The sequence below is a fragment of the Penicillium malachiteum genome, assembly GCF_028827825.1.
Source record: "Penicillium malachiteum strain IBT 17515 chromosome Unknown utg000005l:1.0-9002435.0:326005.0-9005861.0, whole genome shotgun sequence".
Taxonomy (NCBI): domain Eukaryota; kingdom Fungi; phylum Ascomycota; class Eurotiomycetes; order Eurotiales; family Aspergillaceae; genus Penicillium; species Penicillium malachiteum.
This window is the reverse complement of record NW_026643099.1, coordinates 3,362,795-3,385,739: the sequence shown is the minus strand read 5'-3', so window position 1 is coordinate 3,385,739 and position 22,945 is coordinate 3,362,795. Positions and strand designations below refer to the sequence as shown.

Sequence of the window (22,945 nt, the reverse complement as noted above, 5' to 3'; positions counted from 1 at the left end):
CATAATGTAAAGAAAAGAAACGCCATGGACACCGATCAATAAAAGCTTAACAGGTTCCGTAAAAAGAGATCAGAGTTAATAATAATGCGTCAAACTAGACTGCTGCAGCATCATCCACATCCATCTCCACAGACTTAGCTCTAAGATCCTCCTGCTGTCGCGTGAACAAGACTTGCTGCTGTTGAAGTCTTTCAAGACTGGTCATCAAGTTCACATTCGCGTCATCTGAATCGCCAATCAGAACATTAAATAGCTTGAGTTCAGCCTCAATGAGGTCATCGAACACGGCATCCTTCTCTCTCCACGCGCGCTCGCGTCTAGGCTGAAGCAGCTCCCATTCTGCACGTAATTCAGACCCCTCATTCTCCGCCCAGTGAATCTGCCGCCGAAGCAACCTGTACAGCTCGCGCGGCGGCATCGCAAGCTCGTGAGGTTCGAGTCCGAGCTCAGGACCAAGCTCGGGCATCGTATCTTCGACGTCGGGTTCTGGTAGCGGTGCAGCGCTCATCGAAATGATCTGGTCTGGATGATCGGCTTCGCCGTCTTTGTGTGGGTGCGATAGCTTCAAGCGGATACGCTGAAGCTTTGAGGCGGGTGTACCAGTAACGCTTGGCGCAATACTGACAGTGGGAGTGGAATTGGCATTAGCAGCAGCATGAGCTTTTGCTTCTGCTTGGCGGAGGGAATCGATTTCATGGACCGAGCGCATATGTTTCGTCAAGGCATCGGAGCGAGTGAAATTGCGGTCACATTCTGAGTATACAACGTTAGTCTGAAGATGCTCTTTATATGCATTGTAATTGCATGACGATATCGACTTCCTCCGATTTGTCTGTAAATTCGCATGAAAGGGAGCAAGTTAAACATACCGGGTAGAGTACAGTAGAAAGGCTTCTCGCGAGTATGACTGCGCATATGAGCTCGAAGAGCGTACGCACTGGCATGTGTTTGGCCTTTACGGCTGCAGTCGATCCACTCGCAGGAGTACCGCTTCTGTCGGCTCCCGATGTGCTCGTTGTGGAGGTGCTGCACCAACCCATCCATGTTGCTCAGGTCACCGACTGTGCATCCATCCCACTGGCATACAGTGACCTGGTCGGTACTTTGACCGCTGTAATCCTCGTCCACATTGTTGCCAAGGAGACCAGCCAGGCTAGGGGAGTTTGGGATGTCGCCTGAGCTATCGGATGAGATGGAGGCTGTGGGCGAAGCTGGAGGAGGGACGTCATCGTGGACAGAGGAAAGAGGAGTATTGCGATCCCATGAAGCTACGCCTGTACGGCGTCGTTTTGACGGAGGCATATTCGATGATGCTGATGGGGATTGCGCGCGGCTTTCATGTCTGATGGACTCGTGGTCGGACTCATCTGCGGTACCGACTGATGAAAGGGGGGAACCGGGGGAATCGCGGGACGCCATTGTTAAAGTCAAGGGTTGTCAGCGACAAAGAAAGTTGTGTCGAGACAGAAACAAGGACCAGGGGGGTCGGGAATTTATTCCACTTGTTGTTTCCACTGAAGTGAGAGACAGTGAAGCTGTTGGGTTCCCCAAGAATCACGTGAGGATGTCTTAGCTTAACTTGGATTTTCCATGTTTTTTTTTTCTTCCTCCTCTTCTATCACACACAATGTATTCAACTATGGAAATGAAAATTAACAATAGACACAACCTTGGAATTCTCCATTTCTATCAATTTGTAATCAATAGGTATGCTCTTGACCCTATTCCTCTTACAATTCACTCTCCTTCCCTGATGAACGCAAAGAAGAATTCTGCAATGCAGACAATCTCCGTATTGGACTCTCGGGTTCGATTTCCCGTGAGATTGCATGTTGACTCTTCTACACTTGATCTGATCTCTTGATTGATTTATACATAATGATTTGTCATTCATTGCTTTAAGTTTTGAACCATTTTCTAACGATAAAGCAGACATGATCCTAGTACCGTCCTCCAGCAACAGCGTTCTCCTTAAGGACAGCATCGACCTCTGCTAGCTCTTCATCAGAAAGCAACTTGACTCCAACCAAGTTTTGTGTAACCTTGTCGACAGTAGTACCTCCTGGGATGGGGATAATGGTGGGCATGTTAGGCTTGTTGCTCAAGCTTAGAAGCCATCCCAAAGCCACCTGAGCAGGGGCAAGACCCTTGCGAGACGCTAGGCTCTTGACCTCGTTGATGAGCTTCATATTTTGCCCAAAATTCTCTTCTGAGAATCGCGGAACCAACAAGCGGAAATCACCCTGCGGGATATCCGATCGCGAGGTCAGGGTTCCAGTCAGGAAACCCCGACCCAGTGGCGAGTAGGCCACGATGGGGATGTTGAGTTCAGCGCAGGTCTCGGCGATGCCGTTTTCGAAGATGTCGGTGGACCACAAGGATACCTCGACTTCAACAGCTGCGATAGGGTGTACCTTAGCTCTACAGAATATAGTTAGTATATGTATAGACACGAATTTGTTGAAAAATATTCATATCTCGAACATACGCGCGTCGGATAGTCTCGGCGTTCACTTCGCTCAATCCAATTCCCCCAATCTTGCCCTCCTTAACACACTGGGCAAGGACCTCAACGGTGTGCTCAATAGTGAAGTTAGGGTCCTGACGTGCGCACTCGAAGATATCAACCTTCTTCTTGCCATCCAGTACCCTGATACATTCATCTACACTGCGACGAATGTTCTCCTCAGAACCATCTGGAATCAGGGCGCCAGCCTTCAAGCCACCCTTGATACTGAGGACGACCTTGTCGGCATTTTCTGGGTACTTGGTAAAGTACTTGTTCATCAAGTGCAGAGAGTTGTGCTCGGGGGTTCCATAAAGCTCACCGCCGTTCCAGAAGTTGGCGCCAAGCTCCAGGGTCTTGTTGAGAGATTCAAAAGCAACTTCTTCTGTCGGTGGGGTGGGGTTCCAGGTAATTCCTGGGTTGAAGTCAGTGCGATTGTCGTTGTGGAATGAGTTTGCGCAAAAACTTACTCATAGTGCCATATCCGGTGACACCGACTTCTTTCCCGACAAGAGTAGGCATGATGGATATTTTTCAATTGAGTCTCTGGTAAGTTGATTGAGTGAAACCTTGGAAAGATTTCAGAGTTGTGAGGACTCGGATGAGAGAGGGAAGTTGAATCGAGTTGTTGGTAATGATGTTATCCGTGGCAGTGAGGGGCTCTTTATATAACCACTGGCGGGCTCCCTGACTCGGATGTCTTCATACTTCAACAATTCCTCCCAATTGAGTGGCTGATAGTGGATACCTTCCCTGCATCGACGGTCCTGTTCTTAATCATTATTGGATTATGGTATTTAGTGGAGACTATTCAAGCTCTTCAGGAATTATACGATCGGTCTCCGCGACGTCAACGGGGTTAAGGTGAAAATGCGAGAAAAAATAGGTGGGGCAACGGAGTTAAGCACTGAACTACATGTAAGCTCCAACATTATACTTGATTTACTATTTCTAATGTTTGATTCAAATACTATGAAAGGATCATGATCTAAATATTTTGAACTGAATGTATTATTCACCTAAGTCCTAAATCCGACATATACACCAGGACTCGGAGACAAGGCTGGCTACTAGAGAATGGGATATGAACATTGGACTCATTTTTTAGGAGTTGACTCGCCTTGTGGAATTTGAGAGAACTTTCAAAGAAAGAAGAGGAGCTCAGATTCTGCGAGGCACAGGACTCACGATTGTGAGCTTGACTGGATGCTATGTACATATCTGCTACACACTATTCGCAGAAGGAAATATGATTCACTGGGTGAGCTCAAGGCTCAAGTGCTGCAAGCTGAAGAGCACTTGAGATCGACCAAAAAAGTCCTTTTTTAGAGATCAAAAAGCTATCACAGCTGGAATTAAACCGGTGGCTTTGAAATCAAGTTGGGAAATTGATATCGGGTTCGCATCGAAGGGAGAGGCGAGATGCTGCGAATAGCCTCACTTGATACATCTGACACCACGCCATTACCCTCAATATCTCGCTCATTTTTTTGATGATTTTCGAGTTCTGATAAAAAGAAGGCTGACTCCACATGCTCAACGGCTTCGTTCAGAGCCCCAAAAAATCCGCTAGGCCCCCAATTCTCATGTTCTCTCAGAACCAGGTCTCGCTTCAGATAGAGTTCACGGAGTACATCTAGTGTCTTCGTTAAGTTGCTATCTCCTTGTCGTGAGTTAGTAAGGAAGGTTTCTTTTAGAAAGTGAGCCTAATCTCCGGGTTCACGATGGATCGGCTTGCCGAAGTTGAGGTCAGGAATGACTACGGAGTGGTCTTCAGAGTCGTCAGGGTCATGATGGCGGCGTCTAAGTAGTGTCATTAGTGTCATTGGCTTCATTTAGCAATAGAGGGAATTATCTGTATATATAGATACCTGACATAGTTAAGGTTAGATGAACTTTTAAAATCTCGATTGGAGGTAAGAGGTTTATAGATGTTGAGAGAGTTGTAGGTTGGAAGAAGGAGGGGGTTAAAAATGGTCAAGAAAGTGAGAGATCCAGGATTCGGTGCCCAGCATACAAGCGAGAGCTTTGAGTAGACGATATGTATACTAAATCGATTCCTTACTTCGCTCTTCTCTTCTTACTGATATAATTTCTCCAATGATGATTTCCCTTTCTTCCTAGTATAACACTCAACTTATATCTTCAAGTCCAATATATCGAATATTCTCATCATGGGTGTGGCAACTTGTGATCAAGGATAGAGAGAGCAAATCTCAAAGTATTCTATATAAAAATCTCGAAAATTTAAAAAAAAAATCATTATGTCCAGCCGAAGCTGAATCCCGCCCGCCCTCTGGTATACTAACTCAGCCACCGACCAGGACCCAGACCATCCTGATAAATGCCAGTGCTAATCCATCTGTCCTCTTAGAGTCTGACGCCGCTATTCCGTTAGGCTAGCAGGGCTGAGTTGTTCAAATGTTACTTTTCTCCCCCTTTACTCAACTATAAGGGATCCTCCAGATGTTCCCTTTGTCTCTGCCTTACTCTAAGGTTTACTTACTAGTAATGTTATGCTGTTATGATCCCAAGACATATAGTGTATACTATTATCTTGATTCTATCTATCCAAGTACTAGTAAAAACTTGAACCTTTCATGCTCCTATCAATAACCTTGGAACTGACAGAATATGGATAAACATAATTTGTTCTTTCAGATGTCCCATTCTTAGCCTGGAGTCGGATGTATATAGGACCTGTGCTTCCTGATATCTCTAACATCAAACTCCAAGTTGAAATCACCAATTGACCAGAAAAAAATTGGTATTATTCAGGATCATCGTCCACGGGTTGACCTCGAAATTGATACCTTGACTAGCGCATCTACCTGGTAAAATTCTAGCGTAGATGAGCCAGTCGACTGTTATTTGGTACTGTCAGACAGATCTGCGCTGCTGGGACCGTCACAAACTTGACTCGAACTTGAAGTTCTCATACAAGAACCGACCACCATTGAATACAGGCGAGAATTTCATGTACGGCATATGGTACGCCCTCCGACATTCGTCAAATCGAAAAGACATGTTGTTCCGAGTCATCGTTATCTGGAACGAGTTCGGTGATATTCTGATCATATCGTGTCCGTGCCACTGCTGCATATTGGCGGTCTGACTAGTGGTGTTATCGGGTTTGGTAGTATTTCATTCAATGGAACTCTACTCTCAGCATATAAACGCTCCGCGAGATCGCGAGTTCGCTCACTTGTGCGAAAGTTTTGGATATCCCGAACAGACAGATGGTATTCCCCATTGCGAGTTCGGCTCCGAATGATACCAAGAATTTGTTGATTCGTATGTCCAGCAAATAGCCTTTTGATTAATCGCTGAAACATGCGGATTTGGAATCTTCGATTAGCCACTAATGTTGATTCAGCAGTTGCAGGATGGTTATGGCTTGGATTGTCGACTGTAAATTGGAGCTGGTCGTCATAACGCTTAGTACGACGGGCTTGAAACCGACAGTCTGTTTGCTGAGTTGTTTTAGAGCGAATGCCTTGCGATTTTGAGGTTCTGTTTCCAGAGCGATGACAGCCAATATACGAGATTCTGCCGTTTCTCGATGTGCTTTTAAAGGAGATCGAATATCCATGTTGCGTAGCAAACTCATTTAAACGGTTTTTGGCAATATCGCGAGATGCGTACACTGCCGGTGGAGGAGGAGGAAGGTCCCAGGATTCATCTTGAGCAGGACTTGGATTTTGATCAGGGCTTGTATTTTGATCAGAGCTTGAATTTTGCTCGGAGCTTGCATTTTGATCGGCCCTCGGAATTGGATCGCCTTGATTTTGATCCCTTATGGATGGAGAAGTTTCCATCTCAAATTGATTCTAGTAATTGTGTTTAGATCAAAGGCTTCAGAAGGGAGAAAATAACAGAAAAGATGTAGTACCTGGAGATTTTGATAAATATAAATTTCAAATTGTTGTATTCAGTGGTTAAATTACCTGTAATTTTCCACCTGACAACCCTGAAGCTGGGCGAGCACCCCCGCCTCAGAGCTATAGCTACATCCGCATAGAGCTCGAGAAGAACCTTTCAAGGTTGGAATACTAGGTAGTAAATTTATGACACCAATTTCAGGCAAATTGACCAGGACATAGTCTGGTAGCCATCGAAGCGCTGATACATATTACTGAACATGAGGCTTTCAAGAACTACAGAATCCATACATTCAGTGTTATGCATCGGTAAACTGCTCAACAAGCTTAGGTAAATGACATTTGTAGATGTACAACACCTTGAATCTTCTAATCCTCTTCAATCTCTCCTTCTTCGCTACCGGAATGGATAGCCTTTTCGGCGTCCTTCATCTCCTGTTCAGGAATGGCGGACCGCTCTCGGGCACGATCCCGCCGTGGGCCCTTGCTGCGTTCACGCTCACGGCTCTCCCGACGGTATCGTTTCGCAGATCGACTTGCCACACTCTCAGCGTCGCTTTCTCGTCTGCGTCTGCGCTCACCACCACCACTGGCCGTAGTACGGGTTTCACCATAGTCTAGCTCATCACGACCTCCGCGGGGGTCACCGCGAGTGCGGTACAGGCGCTCGCGCTCATCTTCGCGGCGGTCCAAGTCCCGACCTGGGCGGCGATCAAGGTCACGATCCCGGTCCCGGTCACCACGGTCACGGTAGCGATCACGGTCACGGTCTCTGTCGCGATCGCGGTCGTCACGAGTACGGTAGGATCGCTCGCGATCGGCCTGGGCCTTGCGGCGGTCTGCTTCATAGGCATCTGGCTCGGGTGAGCGACTGGCACGGCTGCCACCACGTCTCTCTCCCCGACTGCGGTATTCACGATCATAGTCTCGGCGATTTCGGTCACGGTCACGCAACTCACGGTCTTTCTCCATGTCTTCCTCCTTTTCTCTGAGGCGTCGAATAAGCTTGTCAAATGCAGACTGACGAAGTTCGTCGCTCTCAACAGCCTTGTATTCTTCGTACTTTTCTAGGCGAGGCTGGATTTGGTCCCATGTATCTGTGACGCGAACTGGGGGTTCAAGCCGCTTGATACGTGAGCGTAGCGCGTCAACGGCACGACGCTGGTGACGATCAGCGGCATGTTTTTCTTCTTCATCTCGACGAACTGCTTTATCTTGAATGCGGGCGAAGATAAGCTGGAGAATATCGGGGTCGATCTTGGAGGTGCGTCGGTCAGCTTCAATCACAGTGTTGAACTCCTCAAACGTGGTCTTAGCAGTGACTTCGTAGCGTTTGTCCTGTGGAAGATGTCTGTTAGCAAAATTCAAAAGAAGAGATATTACCGATGTAGTTGACTTACATCAAGAACGTCCAGCACATCATTGCGAGGACCACGAAGTGAGCGTTCCTCTTCCTCGACCATGTCCCAGAATAGGTCAAGGGGAGTAGATCCAGACTGACCAAGCATAGCTTGGTACCTGGAATCCTCCTGAACCAGGGGACAGATGTTCATCCACTGACTGCCTGCCTTGATCTTCCCTTGAGATCTCAGTTCCTTCAGGAGCTCAAGGAAATTCTCTCGGTTGTGGCGCTCCTTGCGGGCCCGAGCCGCCTTCTGTTCCTGACGGGCGTCGTTGAACGTGCGTTCCAAATTCTTAATATGGTCTTCAAACGCATTCAAAAGATCACATTTTGTTAGGGCCTTGAACTTAAGGTCACCCTGCACCTTGTCATTGGACTCGATAACGGCTTGAGCCTCAGCCCAACGTGTGTATGGTTCGAGTTCTAGACCGCCCAGAATTTTGACTAATTCATCCAGAGCGGCCTTTCGTGTGGCAGCCTGTTGCTCTGCATGGGCCTTCTTGAGTTCAGTAACATAGTCCTCGAAAAGCTGGCGTCTTTCATCTTCATCGTTTGTTGCCCGGAAAGTAGTCTCTCCCTCGATAATCGGACGAATTGTCTTCCAACGACTGTAGTGCTTGATCTCTGGATGACGCTGAAGCATGGTATTAAAATCTGCTCGGAGTTTGGCGAATCTCTCTTTCGCACGATCCTTCTCCTGCATGCGAACCTCGACCGCATATTTCTCAAAAGCAGTTTTGCGATCCCGTGGATCCTTGAGAGAGCGGTATTGTGGGTCTTTAATCGTCACTCGCATGGTCTGTTCCCAGGTCCAATCCGGCTGCACGTTGTGTCGCTTGAGCATCTTCATAAAAGCACCTTCGGCTTCCTCGACGGAGCCGTACTCGGGTTCGGAGGTGGCCAATGCTGGTGCAGCAACCATGCTGTTCGGTTCAAAATTTCCATATCCACGTCGGTCGTTGTATCCTCGGTCACCTCGGTCACCCCGATCGCCTCGATCGTAGTCATCGCGTTCACGTTGTTGATGCGGGTAGGAGCTGCCGCTACCTGCGACAAAAGATGGAGCCCTGAAAGATATTAGGGATTGTGTAGTCAGAATCAAGCATAGCGGACTTACGCTACTGGCGCGACCGGCGCAGGCGGTGCCTGTGCCAGCGCATTCTTGTAAACCTCAGGCATCTCCCATGTGCTCTGCTTGGTCTCCGTATTGGACCAGTACTTCCGGCCTGCATCCGTTGTGTACTCCTTCCAAGGCTGGTCAGCCAGGGCTCGCTGTAAAGGCAGAATGTTAGCTCAAATCTAGCTACGAAAGTGATAGCTGGGGATACCAACCTCAACGGGGTTCATCAACTCGACGGGTTTGGCCCATTGTGTGACTTTCGTCTGCACATTGTAGTAATAGACCCTACCATCTGCATTGCGTGCCTCCTGCCATACAGCTGGGGCACCACCTGGACCATTCATCGAGTTCATGGTTGCAGTAGAGCGGAAGGTGATGAGACAATGAAGTGGAAAAAGAGAAGCGCGCAGATCAAGCTTGGAGTTTGCATTGTTTGCATCATCATCACCTTATCATCCCGTATCTCCTTTAATGCGCCCAGTTGTTGTTGCGACTTCCCCGGAGCTAATTAAGAGAATCCAAGGGGACATTTTGGTCGCAATGCCTGGTCTGGAAATTCCGGGCGAGTTTTTGCGACATGCTGTTCTAGAAACAGTTGTACCTCATGCTCCAGGGCTTGACTTAGAGGGAGCATTGACCTCCGCATTGGAAGATGGTGCCGATGATTTGCCCTCCGTGCTGGCCGCAATCCGCCAACGTTCTGTTCTTTTCTTTGGTGGGTTTCTAACTTCAGCTTCAATTTGCGATCTTATCTTACTCATAAAAAGCTCTTTAGATGAGACCCTTCCCGTTCGCATTGTCCTCCGACTCTCCGACTGCACAGAGGCCCTTCTAAAGCACTACGCGCCTCGTCTGGAAGTTAAGCTAGATGTCTTTGCGATAGACCCGACGGAATCTGTCGCAGAGAATCCAACACCTACTCGGGAGGTTATCTTCTCTGGCGTTGTGAGTACAGATGAGGAGCCACTAGTCATTTTCAATGAGTTTGAGGGCGAAGACGGTGGCACTGGGAACCATGTCTACCTCATATGGAGCATCGACAGCTTCTTGAGTGAGTTGGAATTCTGAATTTGCAATATCGATCAATATTTACTGATTTCTAAGAACGCCCTCGCAACCGCATTCAGCACCCCTCGCTCTTGTTCATTGGCTCAGCAACTTTAAACCCTTCAGAAGGCTGTCGAACAGAAGACCCCGAAGATGATTACCTCCCGCCTCTTATTCCTGCGTCAACAAATATGTTGCAGTCCTTGGCAGGAGATAAATCTCCTTCCCACAAAGATCCATTCCTCCCAGCATCACGCTTGCTACGTGTCGTACCTACAGCATACAACGAAGACCCCATATACAATATCCAACAGCAGCATGGCCATCCATTCCGAGTCGTTCCTGCAGCAAGTGCTAGGATCCGATACTCAAGACTCAGCTCTTACACGGGCATTCCTACGACCGTTGCTAGCCTGGATTTTGAGGTAACGCCCTTCCTAAATTGTGAAGTCTCGTTCGATAAAGCAGCACTCAGTCTATCTGAAGGAACTATCGAGTCTATGTCAGATGTTCCAGGCCTTGCTCTTCCCTTGACATGTCGACCTAGAGATGATGTGACATTGGTTTACAAACTCACCCCAGAGTATGGCCCGGAGACGAATCCGTCATCTACCGCCGTGATGAGTGTGCTGGACATCTCTTTAGGTGCGGTGATCCTATTGTCCGACGATTGTCACCCGAGAATCTCTATGGAATGGAAGACAAACGTGGACTTCTCACTGGCGCTAAACCCTACATTTGGCGGGCCTAGCACCGCATTGCAGAGGAACAATCGTCCAACAAGTCTTTCCATGTCAGGTCAGTCTGTCGCGGCCACGGCTGCCCGAAGCTCTTTGCGAGAGCGAGCTTATTCTGTTACAGATGTGGGAGTTACAATCTCCTTTTCCGGCCCGAGCAGAGTCCAAGTTGGAACACCATTTTCTTGGGGTGTTTTCATCGTGAATCGATCCAACATACCCCGTAAATTTGCATTGATGGCCATTCCGCGCCGTAAACGTGTTGATCCGCGAGGTCATGTTGCGCGTCCCTCTTCTGCTTCTATCTCTAGTCGGAAAGAGGACAATGTGGCAGAAGCAGTGACTGATGACAACATTGTACATGCCATGCAAAAGAGTATGGTAGGCCAAGAGGCTGAGTTGATCAGCTTAAGTACCGATATCCGAGTGGGGTGAGTTTATGATCTTATTAGTTGCTTCTTGCATAATTCCGATCCCATCTGACGCTAACTCTTCTCTATAGACCGCTATTGCCTGGAACCTGTCACTCCACTGAAATCAAGTTGCTACCTCTTGCAACTGGACCTCTTCACTTGGAGGCTGTACGACTTGTGGATGTAAATACGAATGAAACGACTGATATCCGCGATTTGCCGGATATTTTGGCTGATGACCAACCTCGATCCTAGGAGGATGCCCAGGTGGGATTGAAACCAATCCTCCATGTACATTGATAGTGAAAATGAGTACGAGTATGAGCATGAGCATGAGCATAGGTAAAATAGAGAATATAACATATCTATTAATAAATCAATCCTCGGAGCACCAACAATAAAGGTAAAATATGATAGGACACATGTAATGCACCTGGGCATTAATCGCTCATGTTAAGCTAATGAGGTCACCGGAGTTCAAGTTACATACAAAACGTGACTTTTTAGTCATAAGCGGAGTCGCATCCTCCACCTTTGAGCTGAATGATTCTCGGATCTGGGGTAAAGGTGAATCAGGTCTCTAATTATTTCATCTACACCTTCTACCACCTTATCGACTTCCACTATATTGAGGGAATTTTATCCGGTCCCTTTCTCTCCCTTGATCCGGTTCCCTAGCCATTTGCGTCATACTGGCGCGCAGCCACCTCTGTCCCGGAAATCTTACCATCAAACGAACCTCTAGGGTTGAGAGCCACCTCCTTTCTTCATCATGATTGCCGCCATCAAGCGGAAAGTTCTCGATGGACTGAACCGCCGATATATCTACGGTCGCGTGGTATGTATCCCCGGGGGATGGTGTGATGATAAGAAGGAACGCAGACATGGAGCCAAATATGCGGCTCGTGTGCTTCCTCTAGTCTCATTCCTGATCGTAGTAAGATAGCTGACCCAGTGGACTGTCATGCCTTCTAGCCTCTCTTGCACACGATCATATTCCTTATCGAAATGGCCATAGCTGCTCGCCTTGCCGCCAAATTCAATACCTATTATGCTGATAAGCCAGGTAAGCTCCGCCCCATCCCGGTGTTGCAGAATGAGACGTGACTGACCTTGCTTGCAATATAGTGCTTACCACCATGGCCACCAACGCGGTAAGAACAGAGCCTCCCTCGAACCAAATTATACCTGAACAAGTGGATGGGGGATTGACGATACAATAGGTGCTTGGTGGGGTCGCGGACACAGTTGCGCAGTTAATCACGGCATTCAACACTCATTCGCAACAACGATCGTCAGAAGATAGCGAATTTATCTCTATAGAGATTCCAGACCTGGATAAGAGGAAACCGTCGAGTGCTGGGGAGCTAGGCTATATGATAGGTTCGCCGCCACCATTCGACTTTGAGCGACTCACTCGGTTCATGGCGTATGGTTTCTTCATGGCCCCTGTGCAATTCCAGTGGTTTGGTTTCTTATCCAGGGCATTCCCTCTCACCAAGGCAAATCCGACTGTGCCAGCCTTGAAGCGGGTTGCTTTTGATCAATTTATTTTCGCGCCGTTTGGTAAGCTTTACTTTGTCGCAATGGGTGGATCTTGGGATGATGCTGACTGTTTGGAATAGGTTTGGCTTGTTTCTTCACCTACATGACGATTGCTGAAGGTGGAGGAAAGAGAGCTTTAACACAAAAATTCCGAGATGTTTACCTGCCAACTCTCAAAGCCAACTTTGTGCTCTGGCCGGCTGTGCAGATAATCAATTTCCGGGTTATTCCCATTCAATTCCAGATTGTAAGAACTCAAACTTGAGCTCCTGCTTGACACTGAATTGGTTATACTGACTAAATCTCTAGCCATTTGTCTCATCTATTGGTATTGCGTGGACCGCATACCTCTCACTCACCAACTCCTCTGAGGAGTCTTAAACTCGTCTTGACAGACATCTTTACGATCACGATCCACTCCGGGCTATACATTTCTTTCGTTTGCGGTCTATTGGTTCAGGCGTTCTGGTTGGTTCAGGATTATTGGGATTCCTGTACATGGGGGATATGATTTTTCGCATGGCAGAGGAACAGGTTGCATTTTCAAAAGGTCTTTCGTTATTTGTCGCTTGGGATAATTCGGGTACACCTTTCTTTTTCTTCCTTTGCTTTTTGCACTTTATCATGACATTTCTTCTCTTGCCGACATGTTTTCTGGGTTGCTCGAAATTTTAGGATTATCAATGCAAATGTTGCTTTTGTGCTCTCTGATGGTTGCAATGGCAGGGTTTCCGTGTCACGAAAATACCTCTACACTCCATGAATGTAGCGGATATGTCCAATTCCAGCCCAACCAATGAAGTAGCCCCAATTCTTCGATCTCCCCAGCATTCCCCGACTCCGAGGCTATCGAACACCCCAGACTGTCCGGCCTGTTCCGCATAAACGGAAGCTGTGACATCAGTCCCGCATCAGCCCGATAAAAGCGCCCGAGAGGATTGAGTTACATGGAATTGATGTACTGATGCAGCTATAGGTACTTGGTGAACAGTAGTATAATATATACTGGGTCTAAGTACTAACATTTGAATCATGCCATATCTACATCAATAAGAGGTACATGTTGTAACATCAACTGGATGCGGGCATATCACTCTCACCGGGCCCCACCATAAGTGCTTCTGCCCCTCCAATCTTTAGTTGTCGCGACTCACCGTGGCCCTGATTAAGTTCATTTATTACTATTCATTTTCCCCTTCTTTACTACTCCGTAACTTTCGTCTATCGAGGTAGCCCATACCCAACCCTTTTTTTCAGCTCTTCTCTGCATCTAACATTGTTAATCATTAGACTTCTATACACAATGTCTCTCTCCAACAAGCTTAGCATCACCGAGGTCGACCTTAAGGACAAGCGTGTCTTGATCCGAGTAAGTCAATCTCCCATGGAGGGGTTTTCTTCCCCCTCTCTCCATACAATAAACAAACCCCAATTGCTAATACAACCCTCTTTCCAAAACAGGTCGACTTCAACGTCCCTCTCGATGAGAACAAGAATGTCACCAACCCTCAGCGCATTGCCGGTGCCCTTCCCACCATCAAGTACGCCATCGAGAACGGTGCTAAGGCTGTTGTCCTGATGTCCCACCTGGGTCGTCCTGACGGCAAGGTCAACCCCAAGTACAGCCTGAAGCCTGTTGTCCCCGTCCTGGAGAAGCTGCTCGGCAAGAGCGTTATCTTCACCGAGGACTGTGTCGGTCCCCAGGTTGAGGAGACTGTCAACAAGGCCTCCGGTGGCCAGATTGTTCTGTTGGAGAACCTGCGTTTCCACGCCGAGGAGGAGGGCAGCTCCAAGGATGCCGAGGGCAAGAAGGTTAAGGCTGAGAAGGAGAAGGTTGCTGAGTTCCGTAAGGGTCTCACTGCCCTTGGTGATGTCTACGTCAGTAAGTATAGCACCTTTCAGCCAAAGAATGTCCCCATTAGCTATTAACCATATATACTAACTCAATCTTCCCAGACGATGCCTTCGGCACTGCCCACCGTGCCCACAGCTCCATGGTCGGTGTCGAGCTCCCCCCAGAAGGCCGCCGGTTTCCTCGTCAAGAAGGAGCTGGAGTACTTCGCCAAGGCCCTCGAGAGCCCTGCCCGTCCATTCCTCGCCATTCTGGGTGGTGCTAAGGTCTCCGACAAGATCCAGCTGATCGACAACCTTCTGCCCAAGGTGAACAGCCTGATCATCACCGGTGCCATGGCCTTCACCTTCAAGAAGACCCTTGAGAACGTGAAGATCGGTAACTCTCTCTTCGACGAAGCCGGCAGCAAGATAGTCGGTGACATCGTCGAGAAGGCCAAGAAGTACAATGTCGAGATTGTCTTGCCCGTTGACTACGTCACTGCTGACAAGTTCTCCGCTGATGCTACCATCGGCGCTGCTACCGATGCCACTGGTATCCCCGATGGCTACATGGGTCTGGATGTTGGTCCTGAGTCTGTTAAGCTTTACCAGAAGACTATTGCTGAGGCCAAGACCATTCTCTGGAACGGTCCTCCTGGTGTCTTCGAGCTGAAGCCTTTCGCTAACGCTACCGAGAAGACTCTCGATGCGGCTGTCAAGGCTGCTACCTCTGGTGCTATTGTCATCATTGGTGGTGGTGACACTGCTACTGTTGCTGCTAAGTACGGTGTTGAGGACAAACTCTCTCACGTCTCCACTGGTGGTGGTGCTTCTCTTGAGCTGCTGGAGGGCAAGGAGCTGCCTGGTGTTGCTGCTATCTCTAGTAAGTCTTCTTAAATTTGGTGTGCATAGGAAGCTCGCCCATATTTCTTTTTGTTTATCATGAAACTGTAATGTACACAGCCGATACGTCTTAAAAACAAATGTTCAATTTTTTCCCTTAAAAACCATAGTTCTGTTTCCTCTTGTTTGTTTAGAAGCTAAGTGGTGGATCTGTAGCTACGAGACCGAAATTGTGAGTTAGATGGAAAGGAGCTGGGAAGGCATCTAATACTGTACATACTACAAAGATTATTGCCCTAAAATAGGACTGATCCTATACTATAATGTCGAACCTGAGAAAGAATGACGAAGTTTGAGTTGGCATTGAGCGGGGCATGGTAGGGACTCTTGGGAGCCCAGTGACATTATTCATCCACATAGTAGTAAAGGTTTCTAATTCCACTATGAAAGACTTCCAAATCCACCACGGCAAGACATGTCATTATCAGGTCAAGGACATAAGACTTGGCCCTCTCACTCGATCGGCTCCTATTACAACCAAGGGGCAAGGGCCCAGGTATAACTAGGCGTGATTCACAGATCCCAAGAAAAAAAGTAGATTGAAGGGGGTATAGTGTAGTTATGGGATATGCGCTCGACAGACTCCTGGAGTCACGAAATCAATTCCGATGCGGTTGTAGTGATTTGGGAGTGGAACCGTGGCAGATGCATGACCGTATCATCTATCGTTCCAAGGTTTATTTGATTTGTTCGATCTGTCTAGCTCGATGCTTCGACTTTCTTCAATTCTTCTCTATCGAGAAAGAGTGTCAGGATGCTTAATTAATAGATGCCTGGGTGGGGTGGATGGGGATGATGGAGCGATTCTCGTGGTTCCAGTTGTCGGATGATAGCTAGCTAGCTAGCTATCTGGCAAGCTGGGAGAAAGGTAAAGATGAACTTACTTCAGCTGCTTTGAGAAGTCCTCTGCGGCATCATCGTCATCCCAGCTCTCTTCCCACAGGTGCTCGTTGCCGCCGTTAGCGGCGGACTGCTCTGCTTCCTCCTGGCTCCAATCTGAGACATCGACAGTTAGCGGGCGATGTTCCGAAATAAATTGTGAGATTGAATATTGATTAAAAGATGAATGCGAAGTCAATGTACCTTCAACGGGGAAATCCTCGAACTCGTCGTCCTCTTCCAGGACCTGAGGCTTCTGTTGCTGTGGGGGTTGTTCGGCGTTGACCTTGTCTTGAGCTGTAGAATTCGACATTTTGAAAGCTGCAAAAGGAAGAGAAATGTACTTTGAAAAGCTGATATTCTCTGAATGATGTTGTGGATGGGGATGTAAGATGATGAGGGGAGAAGTGGTCAGTGGTAGCTATGCGGAGGTTTGACCGGGTTGACTTAGTCAGAAAATCCCAGAGATCAGCACAACAGTGATTATGATGTAGTATGTGGTCAGGGTTATCTTTGTATATTATACTAGGATAATGTTATAGATAGTGAAATCCTACAACTTGAAATATTCACCTGGATGTTCAACTTGATTATTTGAAGTTAGTAATAATATAAATAATGACTAGTCTAGTTAATCTAGTACTCGTATTAGAAACCCGAATTATGCATTCTCTCTCGGATTCACCGGCAATCCGAAGCCCATAGAAAATGAACCAAGGACTCAGCCACTGCTTAGTCTTGAATTTGACATGCACTCTAGTGTCAGGCTCTCCTCTTTCTGATTCCTTTTGATCTTTGATCTCCTTTGATCTCCTTTTTCTTCTCTGTTCTCGGAAATCCGGCATCATATGGAGCCCCATTAACATTCTTCCCGTTCCGTCTGTGTTCTCGGCTTTGGCCATGATTCTCATCCCGATCTAATATTCATATTCATATTCATATTCATTTCTTTTTCTTTTTCCTCTTCTTTCTTCTGATATATTGGATATTTGATTCTGATCCCACCATGTTACGCGTGGGGTCCTGGCTCTATGGCAAAAAGCCAGCAAACGCGTCTAACCAGTCATTGGATTCACTGGTAGAATTGAAAGACTGTATGTTCTCAAGATTTAAACCTGGGATTCAACTTTGTGCTACAAAGTACCCGGATTTACTCTCTTCCCCTTCATATGGAATTATTATGAGGCTCTGGCTGACCGTGGAATTTTACGAGCGGGGAAGTGGATGAGGCGATGAAAGGTTCGTGTTATCTCTGACGCATGGACCACCATCATACATAACAGAAACTAACAAATTCTCTATAGCGACAACATGGATTCTTAACGATGATGTTGATAGTGCAGAAGAAGGACTGGCAAAGGGTCATTCAGCCTTTCACAATGTGGGTTCTCTTCAAATTTTGTTTTTCTTTGTTTAATCTGGGAAATTCAGCTGTGTCAGATGACGTAGTTGGAACCATCATGGCAGTAACTGACCTTCAATACTAGTTGGGGAGAGGTATGGTTGCCTTTGTTCGAGCAACTCTGGGATTTGAACAGGAGATTATGAGAGAAGGTTCGCATTGAAACCGGAACACTATTCCACCTACTTTGTTCTAATTCTGATACCTTGTGCAGCTTCGGAACGTTTAAGCGAAGCTGAGACTACCGCCGCCAGTGAACAACAACGTGCTCAGAATAATGCTAATGCGCCCAATGCTTTTCACTCTGAGATTTACAATGTCGGCGCAGAGTATGCACTATGCCAGGCCATTGCGCAACTTATGGGCGCCGTGGTTGGAGTGTTGAATGAGAGTCTGACCGAGAGTATCAAGGCGTTTTATCGACTTCGCAAGGCATACATTACTCTGGATGCCATTATGAAAATGGAAGAGAAGTTTATGGAAACTCGTGGCTCGCACCCAACCCTCTCTACACGATCCAGTGATCTCTCCAAGTTGAGCGCTAGTTCGGGTACGAAATCACTGGAACCAACCAGTAGGACGTCTTCGATGAAAGGATCCCCTGTGACTGCCAAATCCGTTACCCCGTTGGACACCGAACTCGCGAAAAGTGTCTCTGGACTGGATATTGCCTCTGAAACCCCCTCGGAGCCTGTCTCTGGAACATGCACACCCGGTGGTTCGAACATCAATCACGATCCGGACTCCGAAATCTTCAAGAATGATATCGACATCTTTATTCACTCGGGTGCTAACTTCTGTTTTGGAATTCTACTCATTCTTATCTCCATGGTTCCTCCAGCCTTCAGCAAGCTGCTTGCTATCATCGGCTTCCACGGGGATAAGCAGCGCGGTTTGAGGATGCTATGGCAAGCGAGTAAATTCCATAACATCATTGGTGCTATGGCTGGATTGGCCATGCTGGCGTATTACAATGGATTTGTCCGTTACTGTGATATCATGTCTGATCCGACTCCGGGCGAGGGCGAGGACACCGTGGAGGGTTATCCGGCAGAGAGATTGACTGCATTATTGGCCGACATGCGCTCTCGCTTCCCGAACAGTCAGCTTTGGTTGTTGGAAGAATCACGGATGATGGGAGCTAACAAGAATCTTGAGGGTGCATTGGAACTCCTCGCCAACAGCAAAAAGAGCCCATTGAAACAAGTGCAGGCCCTTAGTGTATTTGAGCAGAGTTTGAACGCCTTATTCTTGCACCAATATGTTGTGTGCGCAGAGTCCTTCATTGAGGTATGGTTATCTTTCGGGGTTGAATTGAAGCACCCAGGGCCATAGGCTAACACCGATTCTTTTAGTGTGTGGATCTTAACTCCTGGTCTCACGCATTGTACTACTTCATTGCCGGATCATCCCATGTTGCACTTTACCGACAACATCTCAATGACGACCCCAAAAAAGCACAGGAACATGCTAAGATCGCCACTGAGTACCTTCGCAAAGCACCAACATTGGCAGGCAAGAAGAAGTTCATGGCGCGTCAACTTCCATTTGACGTCTTTGTCACTCGCAAGATCGCTAAATGGGAAGCCCGAGCTAAGGAGTGGAATGTCTCACTGGTGGATGCGATTGGCGTGGATCCTATTGAGGAAATGATCTTCTTCTGGAACGGACACAGCCGCATGACTGAAAGCCAACTCCAGGAATCCCTGGACCGACTCGCATGGTGCGAAAGTGACTCAAACAAGAATTGGTCCCGTGAAGGAGCCGAGGAAAAGGCTATTCTGGAGCTTCTACGCGCTGCTGTGTACCGATCTCAGCGTCGACACGAAGAAGCCAAGACTATAATCAAGACTAAGGTCTTGAACCATGAGAAATCTGTGTTCAAGGGCAATCTCAAGGATGACTGGGTCCTCCCCGCTGCGCACTTCGAGATGGCCGCTAACTTGTGGATGGAGCGCCCCAATTACGTCTCTTTGCATGTATCTTCGGAGCCCGTGCAGACATCACAGTCCTCCGAAGATAAAGCTACTGAGACTACCTCCGGGGATAACGGTCGGGGATCACCCGAATCGGGTAACCCCGAAACTCCGACCATCACAGAGGCCGAGAGGAAGCTGGTCCGCCAGTGCAAAGAGCATCTGGAACAAGCAGCTAAATGGGATAGCTATGAGCTGGATGCTCGAATTGGTTTGAAAGTGACGGCTGGAAACGAGGCCATTCGTAAGTGGGAGAGTGCGCACTCGACCTGATCATGATGATGGATAGCACATATTTTCATTTACGGTTCATATCTGTGAATTATGTACAATAAGAAGGCTTTAGACCTTCTAGTTGTTTTGCCTTTTTTCCCCGCCATTTTGATTTGGATCAATCGCATTTTAGAATCCTATATAGACTTGTTCACTTCAAGTTGTTAGATATGAAAATTGATCATGTGACTCGGCGACAAGCCTTCTTGCCCTGACTACCATCTACCTTGTACATATTGCCTTCGGGCTGATATACTTGATCTCCACGAGTCCGAGCATACGGTTGGCAAAATGCTTCGCCCTCTTTACTTTAAGCCCGATTGGTGGGTGCTGACCCATAGAGAAACATTGCCATGTCCACTCGTGCCCCATCGAGGTTCGGCTGTCAACGTCAAACGCCGAGCGGCGCAAAAATCTTCAAAAAAAAAGAGCACAGGGTCACTCGAAAAAATGTAAAAACATGATGGTCAAGAATCAACATGGATTTATCATCAGTCCAAAAGACAAAATACTACGATCAATGACGCTCTATATCATCTCTAATCCCTGACCAAACCCGAAATCGGACCCTAGGTTACTACGCTATACGCCCCACATCTAACCAGAGCTCTCAAGCGCTCCCGGATAAAGCGGCTTCAATGTCGGAGGTCCGATGAAAAGATTAAGAAGCTTGATTAGGTTTGAAATCCCTGGCCCCAGTCAAGCAGTATTAATACAGCTGCGACCCAGCAACACCGTGGACCCTGCTCTTTTTTCAACCTACGGTGATCTCGGGACAACTTGGAGTGGATGAAATCTTCAAAGCCCGCCAGTTCTATTCTATCTTAGCGCGGGGGTAATTCATTTTCCACCTTGAATTTCCCCAGGAACCAGAAATTTCAACCTGTCGCATATTCAAATCCAAGTTTCTTTTCTTATAATTTTCTTGCCTCCGAGTCATTTGTGACTGTATCTCCTCTATCAAGAGAAGAGTATACTACCAAGCCTTCGCAATGGCGGAACGAACAGAGCATGACTATAATTACGACTCCAGCGAGGAAACGGGCTCCCATAATGAGACTCACTCGATAAGCAACGAACACCACGAGATCAACGATAATGCCGAGCCAATTGCAGCACTGGAGAAACAAAGCACCGCAGCATCAGGCCGCTCAGTTTTCGAGGAGCGCGCACAATCAGTAGTATCGCGCATTCGAAGTCGAGACCCAGCTCAGATCGCCAAGTTCACACACCCTCTTTCGAACACTAAGACCAGCACAGAGTATATTGTCGACTTTGATGGCCCCGATGATCCTTATAGACCGATGAATTGGTCATTCACCAAGAAAGCCGTTGCGACTATTCTATACGGAATGACAACTATGGGCACGACGTGGGCGAGTTCCATTTTCTCTACGGGTACAGACCAAGTTGCGGATGAATTTGGTGTATCGACCGAGGTAGCGACGCTGGGAACTTCTTTGTTACTTTTCGGGTTGGGTCTGGGCCCGCTGATCTGGGCTCCGTTGTCGGAGGTTTATGGGCGTAAGCCTGCCGTGCTAGCGCCGTACTTTATCGCGGCCGTTATGTCATTCGGAACAGGTGCTGCGAAGGATTTACAAACTATTATGTTGACTCGATTCTTTACGGGCTTCTTTGGTGCAGCGCCTGTTACTAATACTGGTGGTGTGTTGAGTGATGTTTGGTCGGCTGAGCAGCGTGGAGCTGCGATTGTTGGTTATGCGATGGCTGTCGTTGGTGGACCTGTTTTGGGACCTATTGTTGGTGGTGCTATTTGCCAAAGCTACTTAGGTTGGCGATGGACACAATATGTAAGTATCTCTTCTCCTGTTCAACATTTATTGAACTTGAATAGTAAAAAACTAACAACTCCTAGCTTACTGGTATCATGATGATGTTTTTCCTTGTACTGGATCTTGTCTTTATTGATGAGAGTTACCCACCGGTTCTCCTGGTCTACAAGGCCCGTCGTCTACGTTTCGAAACCGGAAACTGGGCTCTGCACGCTCGACACGAAGAATGGGATGTCACATTCAAAGAGCTCGGTAACAAATACCTTATCCGCCCATTCGCTCTTCTCGCCACACCAATTTGCTTCCTGGTAGCTCTATACGCCTCATTTGTCTACGGTATTCTCTACCTCAGTCTCGCCGCTTTCCCAATCGTCTTCCAAGAAATTCGTGGCTGGAACCAAGTCGTCGGTGCCCTCCCTTTCCTTGCCTATCTAATCGGTATCTTCATCGGTGCTGGAGTCAACCTCTCCAACCAGCGTTTCTACATCAAACGCTTCAAGGCGAATAACAACCGCCCCGTTCCTGAAGCTCGTCTCCCACCCATGATGATCGGTTCCATTCTCTTCGCAGCTGGCATGTTCGTCTTTGGTTGGACTAGTCCAAAGGATATCCACTGGATTGCGCCAATCATTGGTGCCGTGATGATGGGTTTCGGCTTCTTCACTATCTTCCAGGCTGCACTCAACTATCTCGTTGATACCTTCCAGAAAACCGCTGCGAGTGCCATCGCCGCGAACACTTTCCTGCGTTCAATTTTCGCGGGTGCATTCCCACTCTTCACGAATGCCATGTTTCATAATCTTGGTGTTCCGTGGGCAGCCAGTACCCTGGGTTTCATCGCTATAGCCTTGATTCCAATTCCGTACTTGTTCTATACTTACGGAAAGCGGATTCGTGCTCGTGGAAAGTGGTCTGCTGGTTCGGTTTAGATTTGAGATTTGAGATTTCGACTCGGGTCTTTGTTTGTTTTGTTTGTACCGAGTTGAGTATCACTTAGACTGAGTACTTGAAAGATACCCCTTCATACTTGTTTGGTTTTATGATTGATTTGTTGGGTCTGAGTCCATGCACGCGTCAACGCGGGAAAGGTAAATATACGACTTTTATAACACACATATAATTCAAAAGTTATCCTTATGATTCATTTCAATATTGTATTAAAGCTAAACTTCAAGAATTTCAAGATACCAACTTTAGTACCTACTAGTAACATTTGAAGAGTAAGGCCTATTAAT

General features: G+C 47.4%; 10 protein-coding genes across 10 annotated transcripts; 5 read left to right on the top strand and 5 right to left on the bottom strand.

Annotated features, from left to right (window-relative positions):
• Positions 1 to 94: 94 nt before the first annotated feature.
• Positions 95 to 1,419, bottom strand: N7483_011251 (C2H2-type zinc finger protein; the record flags this gene model as incomplete). The annotated part of the gene is made up of 2 exons (XM_057094678.1): positions 95 to 753; positions 870 to 1,419. 2 exons carry the CDS (start codon positions 1,417 to 1,419, stop codon positions 95 to 97), a joined length of 1,209 nt encoding a protein of 402 aa, XP_056940649.1.
• A 521-nt stretch (positions 1,420 to 1,940) lies between these two features.
• N7483_011250 (aldo/keto reductase family protein) lies at positions 1,941 to 3,028 on the bottom strand (the record flags this gene model as incomplete). Its single annotated transcript, XM_057094677.1, has 3 exons — positions 1,941 to 2,421; positions 2,489 to 2,921; positions 2,977 to 3,028. 3 exons carry the CDS (start codon positions 3,026 to 3,028, stop codon positions 1,941 to 1,943), a joined length of 966 nt encoding a protein of 321 aa, XP_056940648.1.
• Positions 3,029 to 5,580: 2,552 nt separating this feature from the next.
• On the bottom strand, positions 5,581 to 6,324 carry N7483_011249 (uncharacterized protein; the record flags this gene model as incomplete). Its single annotated transcript, XM_057094676.1, has 1 exon — positions 5,581 to 6,324. One exon carries the CDS (start codon positions 6,322 to 6,324, stop codon positions 5,581 to 5,583), a length of 744 nt encoding a protein of 247 aa, XP_056940647.1.
• A 432-nt stretch (positions 6,325 to 6,756) lies between these two features.
• N7483_011248 (snoRNA-splicing protein PRP40) lies at positions 6,757 to 9,262 on the bottom strand (the record flags this gene model as incomplete). The annotated part of the gene is made up of 4 exons (XM_057094675.1): positions 6,757 to 7,725; positions 7,788 to 8,856; positions 8,907 to 9,061; positions 9,122 to 9,262. 4 exons carry the CDS (start codon positions 9,260 to 9,262, stop codon positions 6,757 to 6,759), a joined length of 2,334 nt encoding a protein of 777 aa, XP_056940646.1.
• Positions 9,263 to 9,449: 187 nt separating this feature from the next.
• Positions 9,450 to 11,361, top strand: N7483_011247 (TRAPP trafficking subunit Trs65 domain-containing protein; the record flags this gene model as incomplete). The annotated part of the gene is made up of 4 exons (XM_057094674.1): positions 9,450 to 9,624; positions 9,685 to 9,960; positions 10,014 to 11,124; positions 11,196 to 11,361. The coding sequence occupies 4 exons, from the start codon at positions 9,450 to 9,452 to the stop codon at positions 11,359 to 11,361; spliced, it is 1,728 nt and encodes a 575-aa protein (XP_056940645.1).
• A 517-nt stretch (positions 11,362 to 11,878) lies between these two features.
• N7483_011246 (Mpv17/PMP22 family protein) lies at positions 11,879 to 13,032 on the top strand (the record flags this gene model as incomplete). The annotated part of the gene is made up of 6 exons (XM_057094673.1): positions 11,879 to 11,944; positions 12,082 to 12,172; positions 12,235 to 12,260; positions 12,330 to 12,672; positions 12,732 to 12,898; positions 12,961 to 13,032. 6 exons carry the CDS (start codon positions 11,879 to 11,881, stop codon positions 13,030 to 13,032), a joined length of 765 nt encoding a protein of 254 aa, XP_056940644.1.
• Positions 13,033 to 13,954: 922 nt separating this feature from the next.
• pgkA (phosphoglycerate kinase pgkA) lies at positions 13,955 to 15,381 on the top strand (the record flags this gene model as incomplete). The annotated part of the gene is made up of 3 exons (XM_057094672.1): positions 13,955 to 14,020; positions 14,113 to 14,529; positions 14,608 to 15,381. 3 exons carry the CDS (start codon positions 13,955 to 13,957, stop codon positions 15,379 to 15,381), a joined length of 1,257 nt encoding a protein of 418 aa, XP_056940643.1.
• Positions 15,382 to 16,086: 705 nt separating this feature from the next.
• N7483_011244 (proteasome regulatory particle lid subunit SEM1) lies at positions 16,087 to 16,579 on the bottom strand (the record flags this gene model as incomplete). The annotated part of the gene is made up of 3 exons (XM_057094671.1): positions 16,087 to 16,120; positions 16,272 to 16,383; positions 16,471 to 16,579. 3 exons carry the CDS (start codon positions 16,577 to 16,579, stop codon positions 16,087 to 16,089), a joined length of 255 nt encoding a protein of 84 aa, XP_056940642.1.
• Positions 16,580 to 17,272: 693 nt separating this feature from the next.
• N7483_011243 (TTC39/IML2 family protein) lies at positions 17,273 to 19,917 on the top strand (the record flags this gene model as incomplete). The annotated part of the gene is made up of 5 exons (XM_057094670.1): positions 17,273 to 17,360; positions 17,571 to 17,647; positions 17,754 to 17,820; positions 17,883 to 18,958; positions 19,024 to 19,917. The coding sequence occupies 5 exons, from the start codon at positions 17,273 to 17,275 to the stop codon at positions 19,915 to 19,917; spliced, it is 2,202 nt and encodes a 733-aa protein (XP_056940641.1).
• A 992-nt stretch (positions 19,918 to 20,909) lies between these two features.
• On the top strand, positions 20,910 to 22,639 carry N7483_011242 (MFS transporter; the record flags this gene model as incomplete). The annotated part of the gene is made up of 2 exons (XM_057094669.1): positions 20,910 to 21,728; positions 21,794 to 22,639. 2 exons carry the CDS (start codon positions 20,910 to 20,912, stop codon positions 22,637 to 22,639), a joined length of 1,665 nt encoding a protein of 554 aa, XP_056940640.1.
• Positions 22,640 to 22,945: the final 306 nt, after the last annotated feature.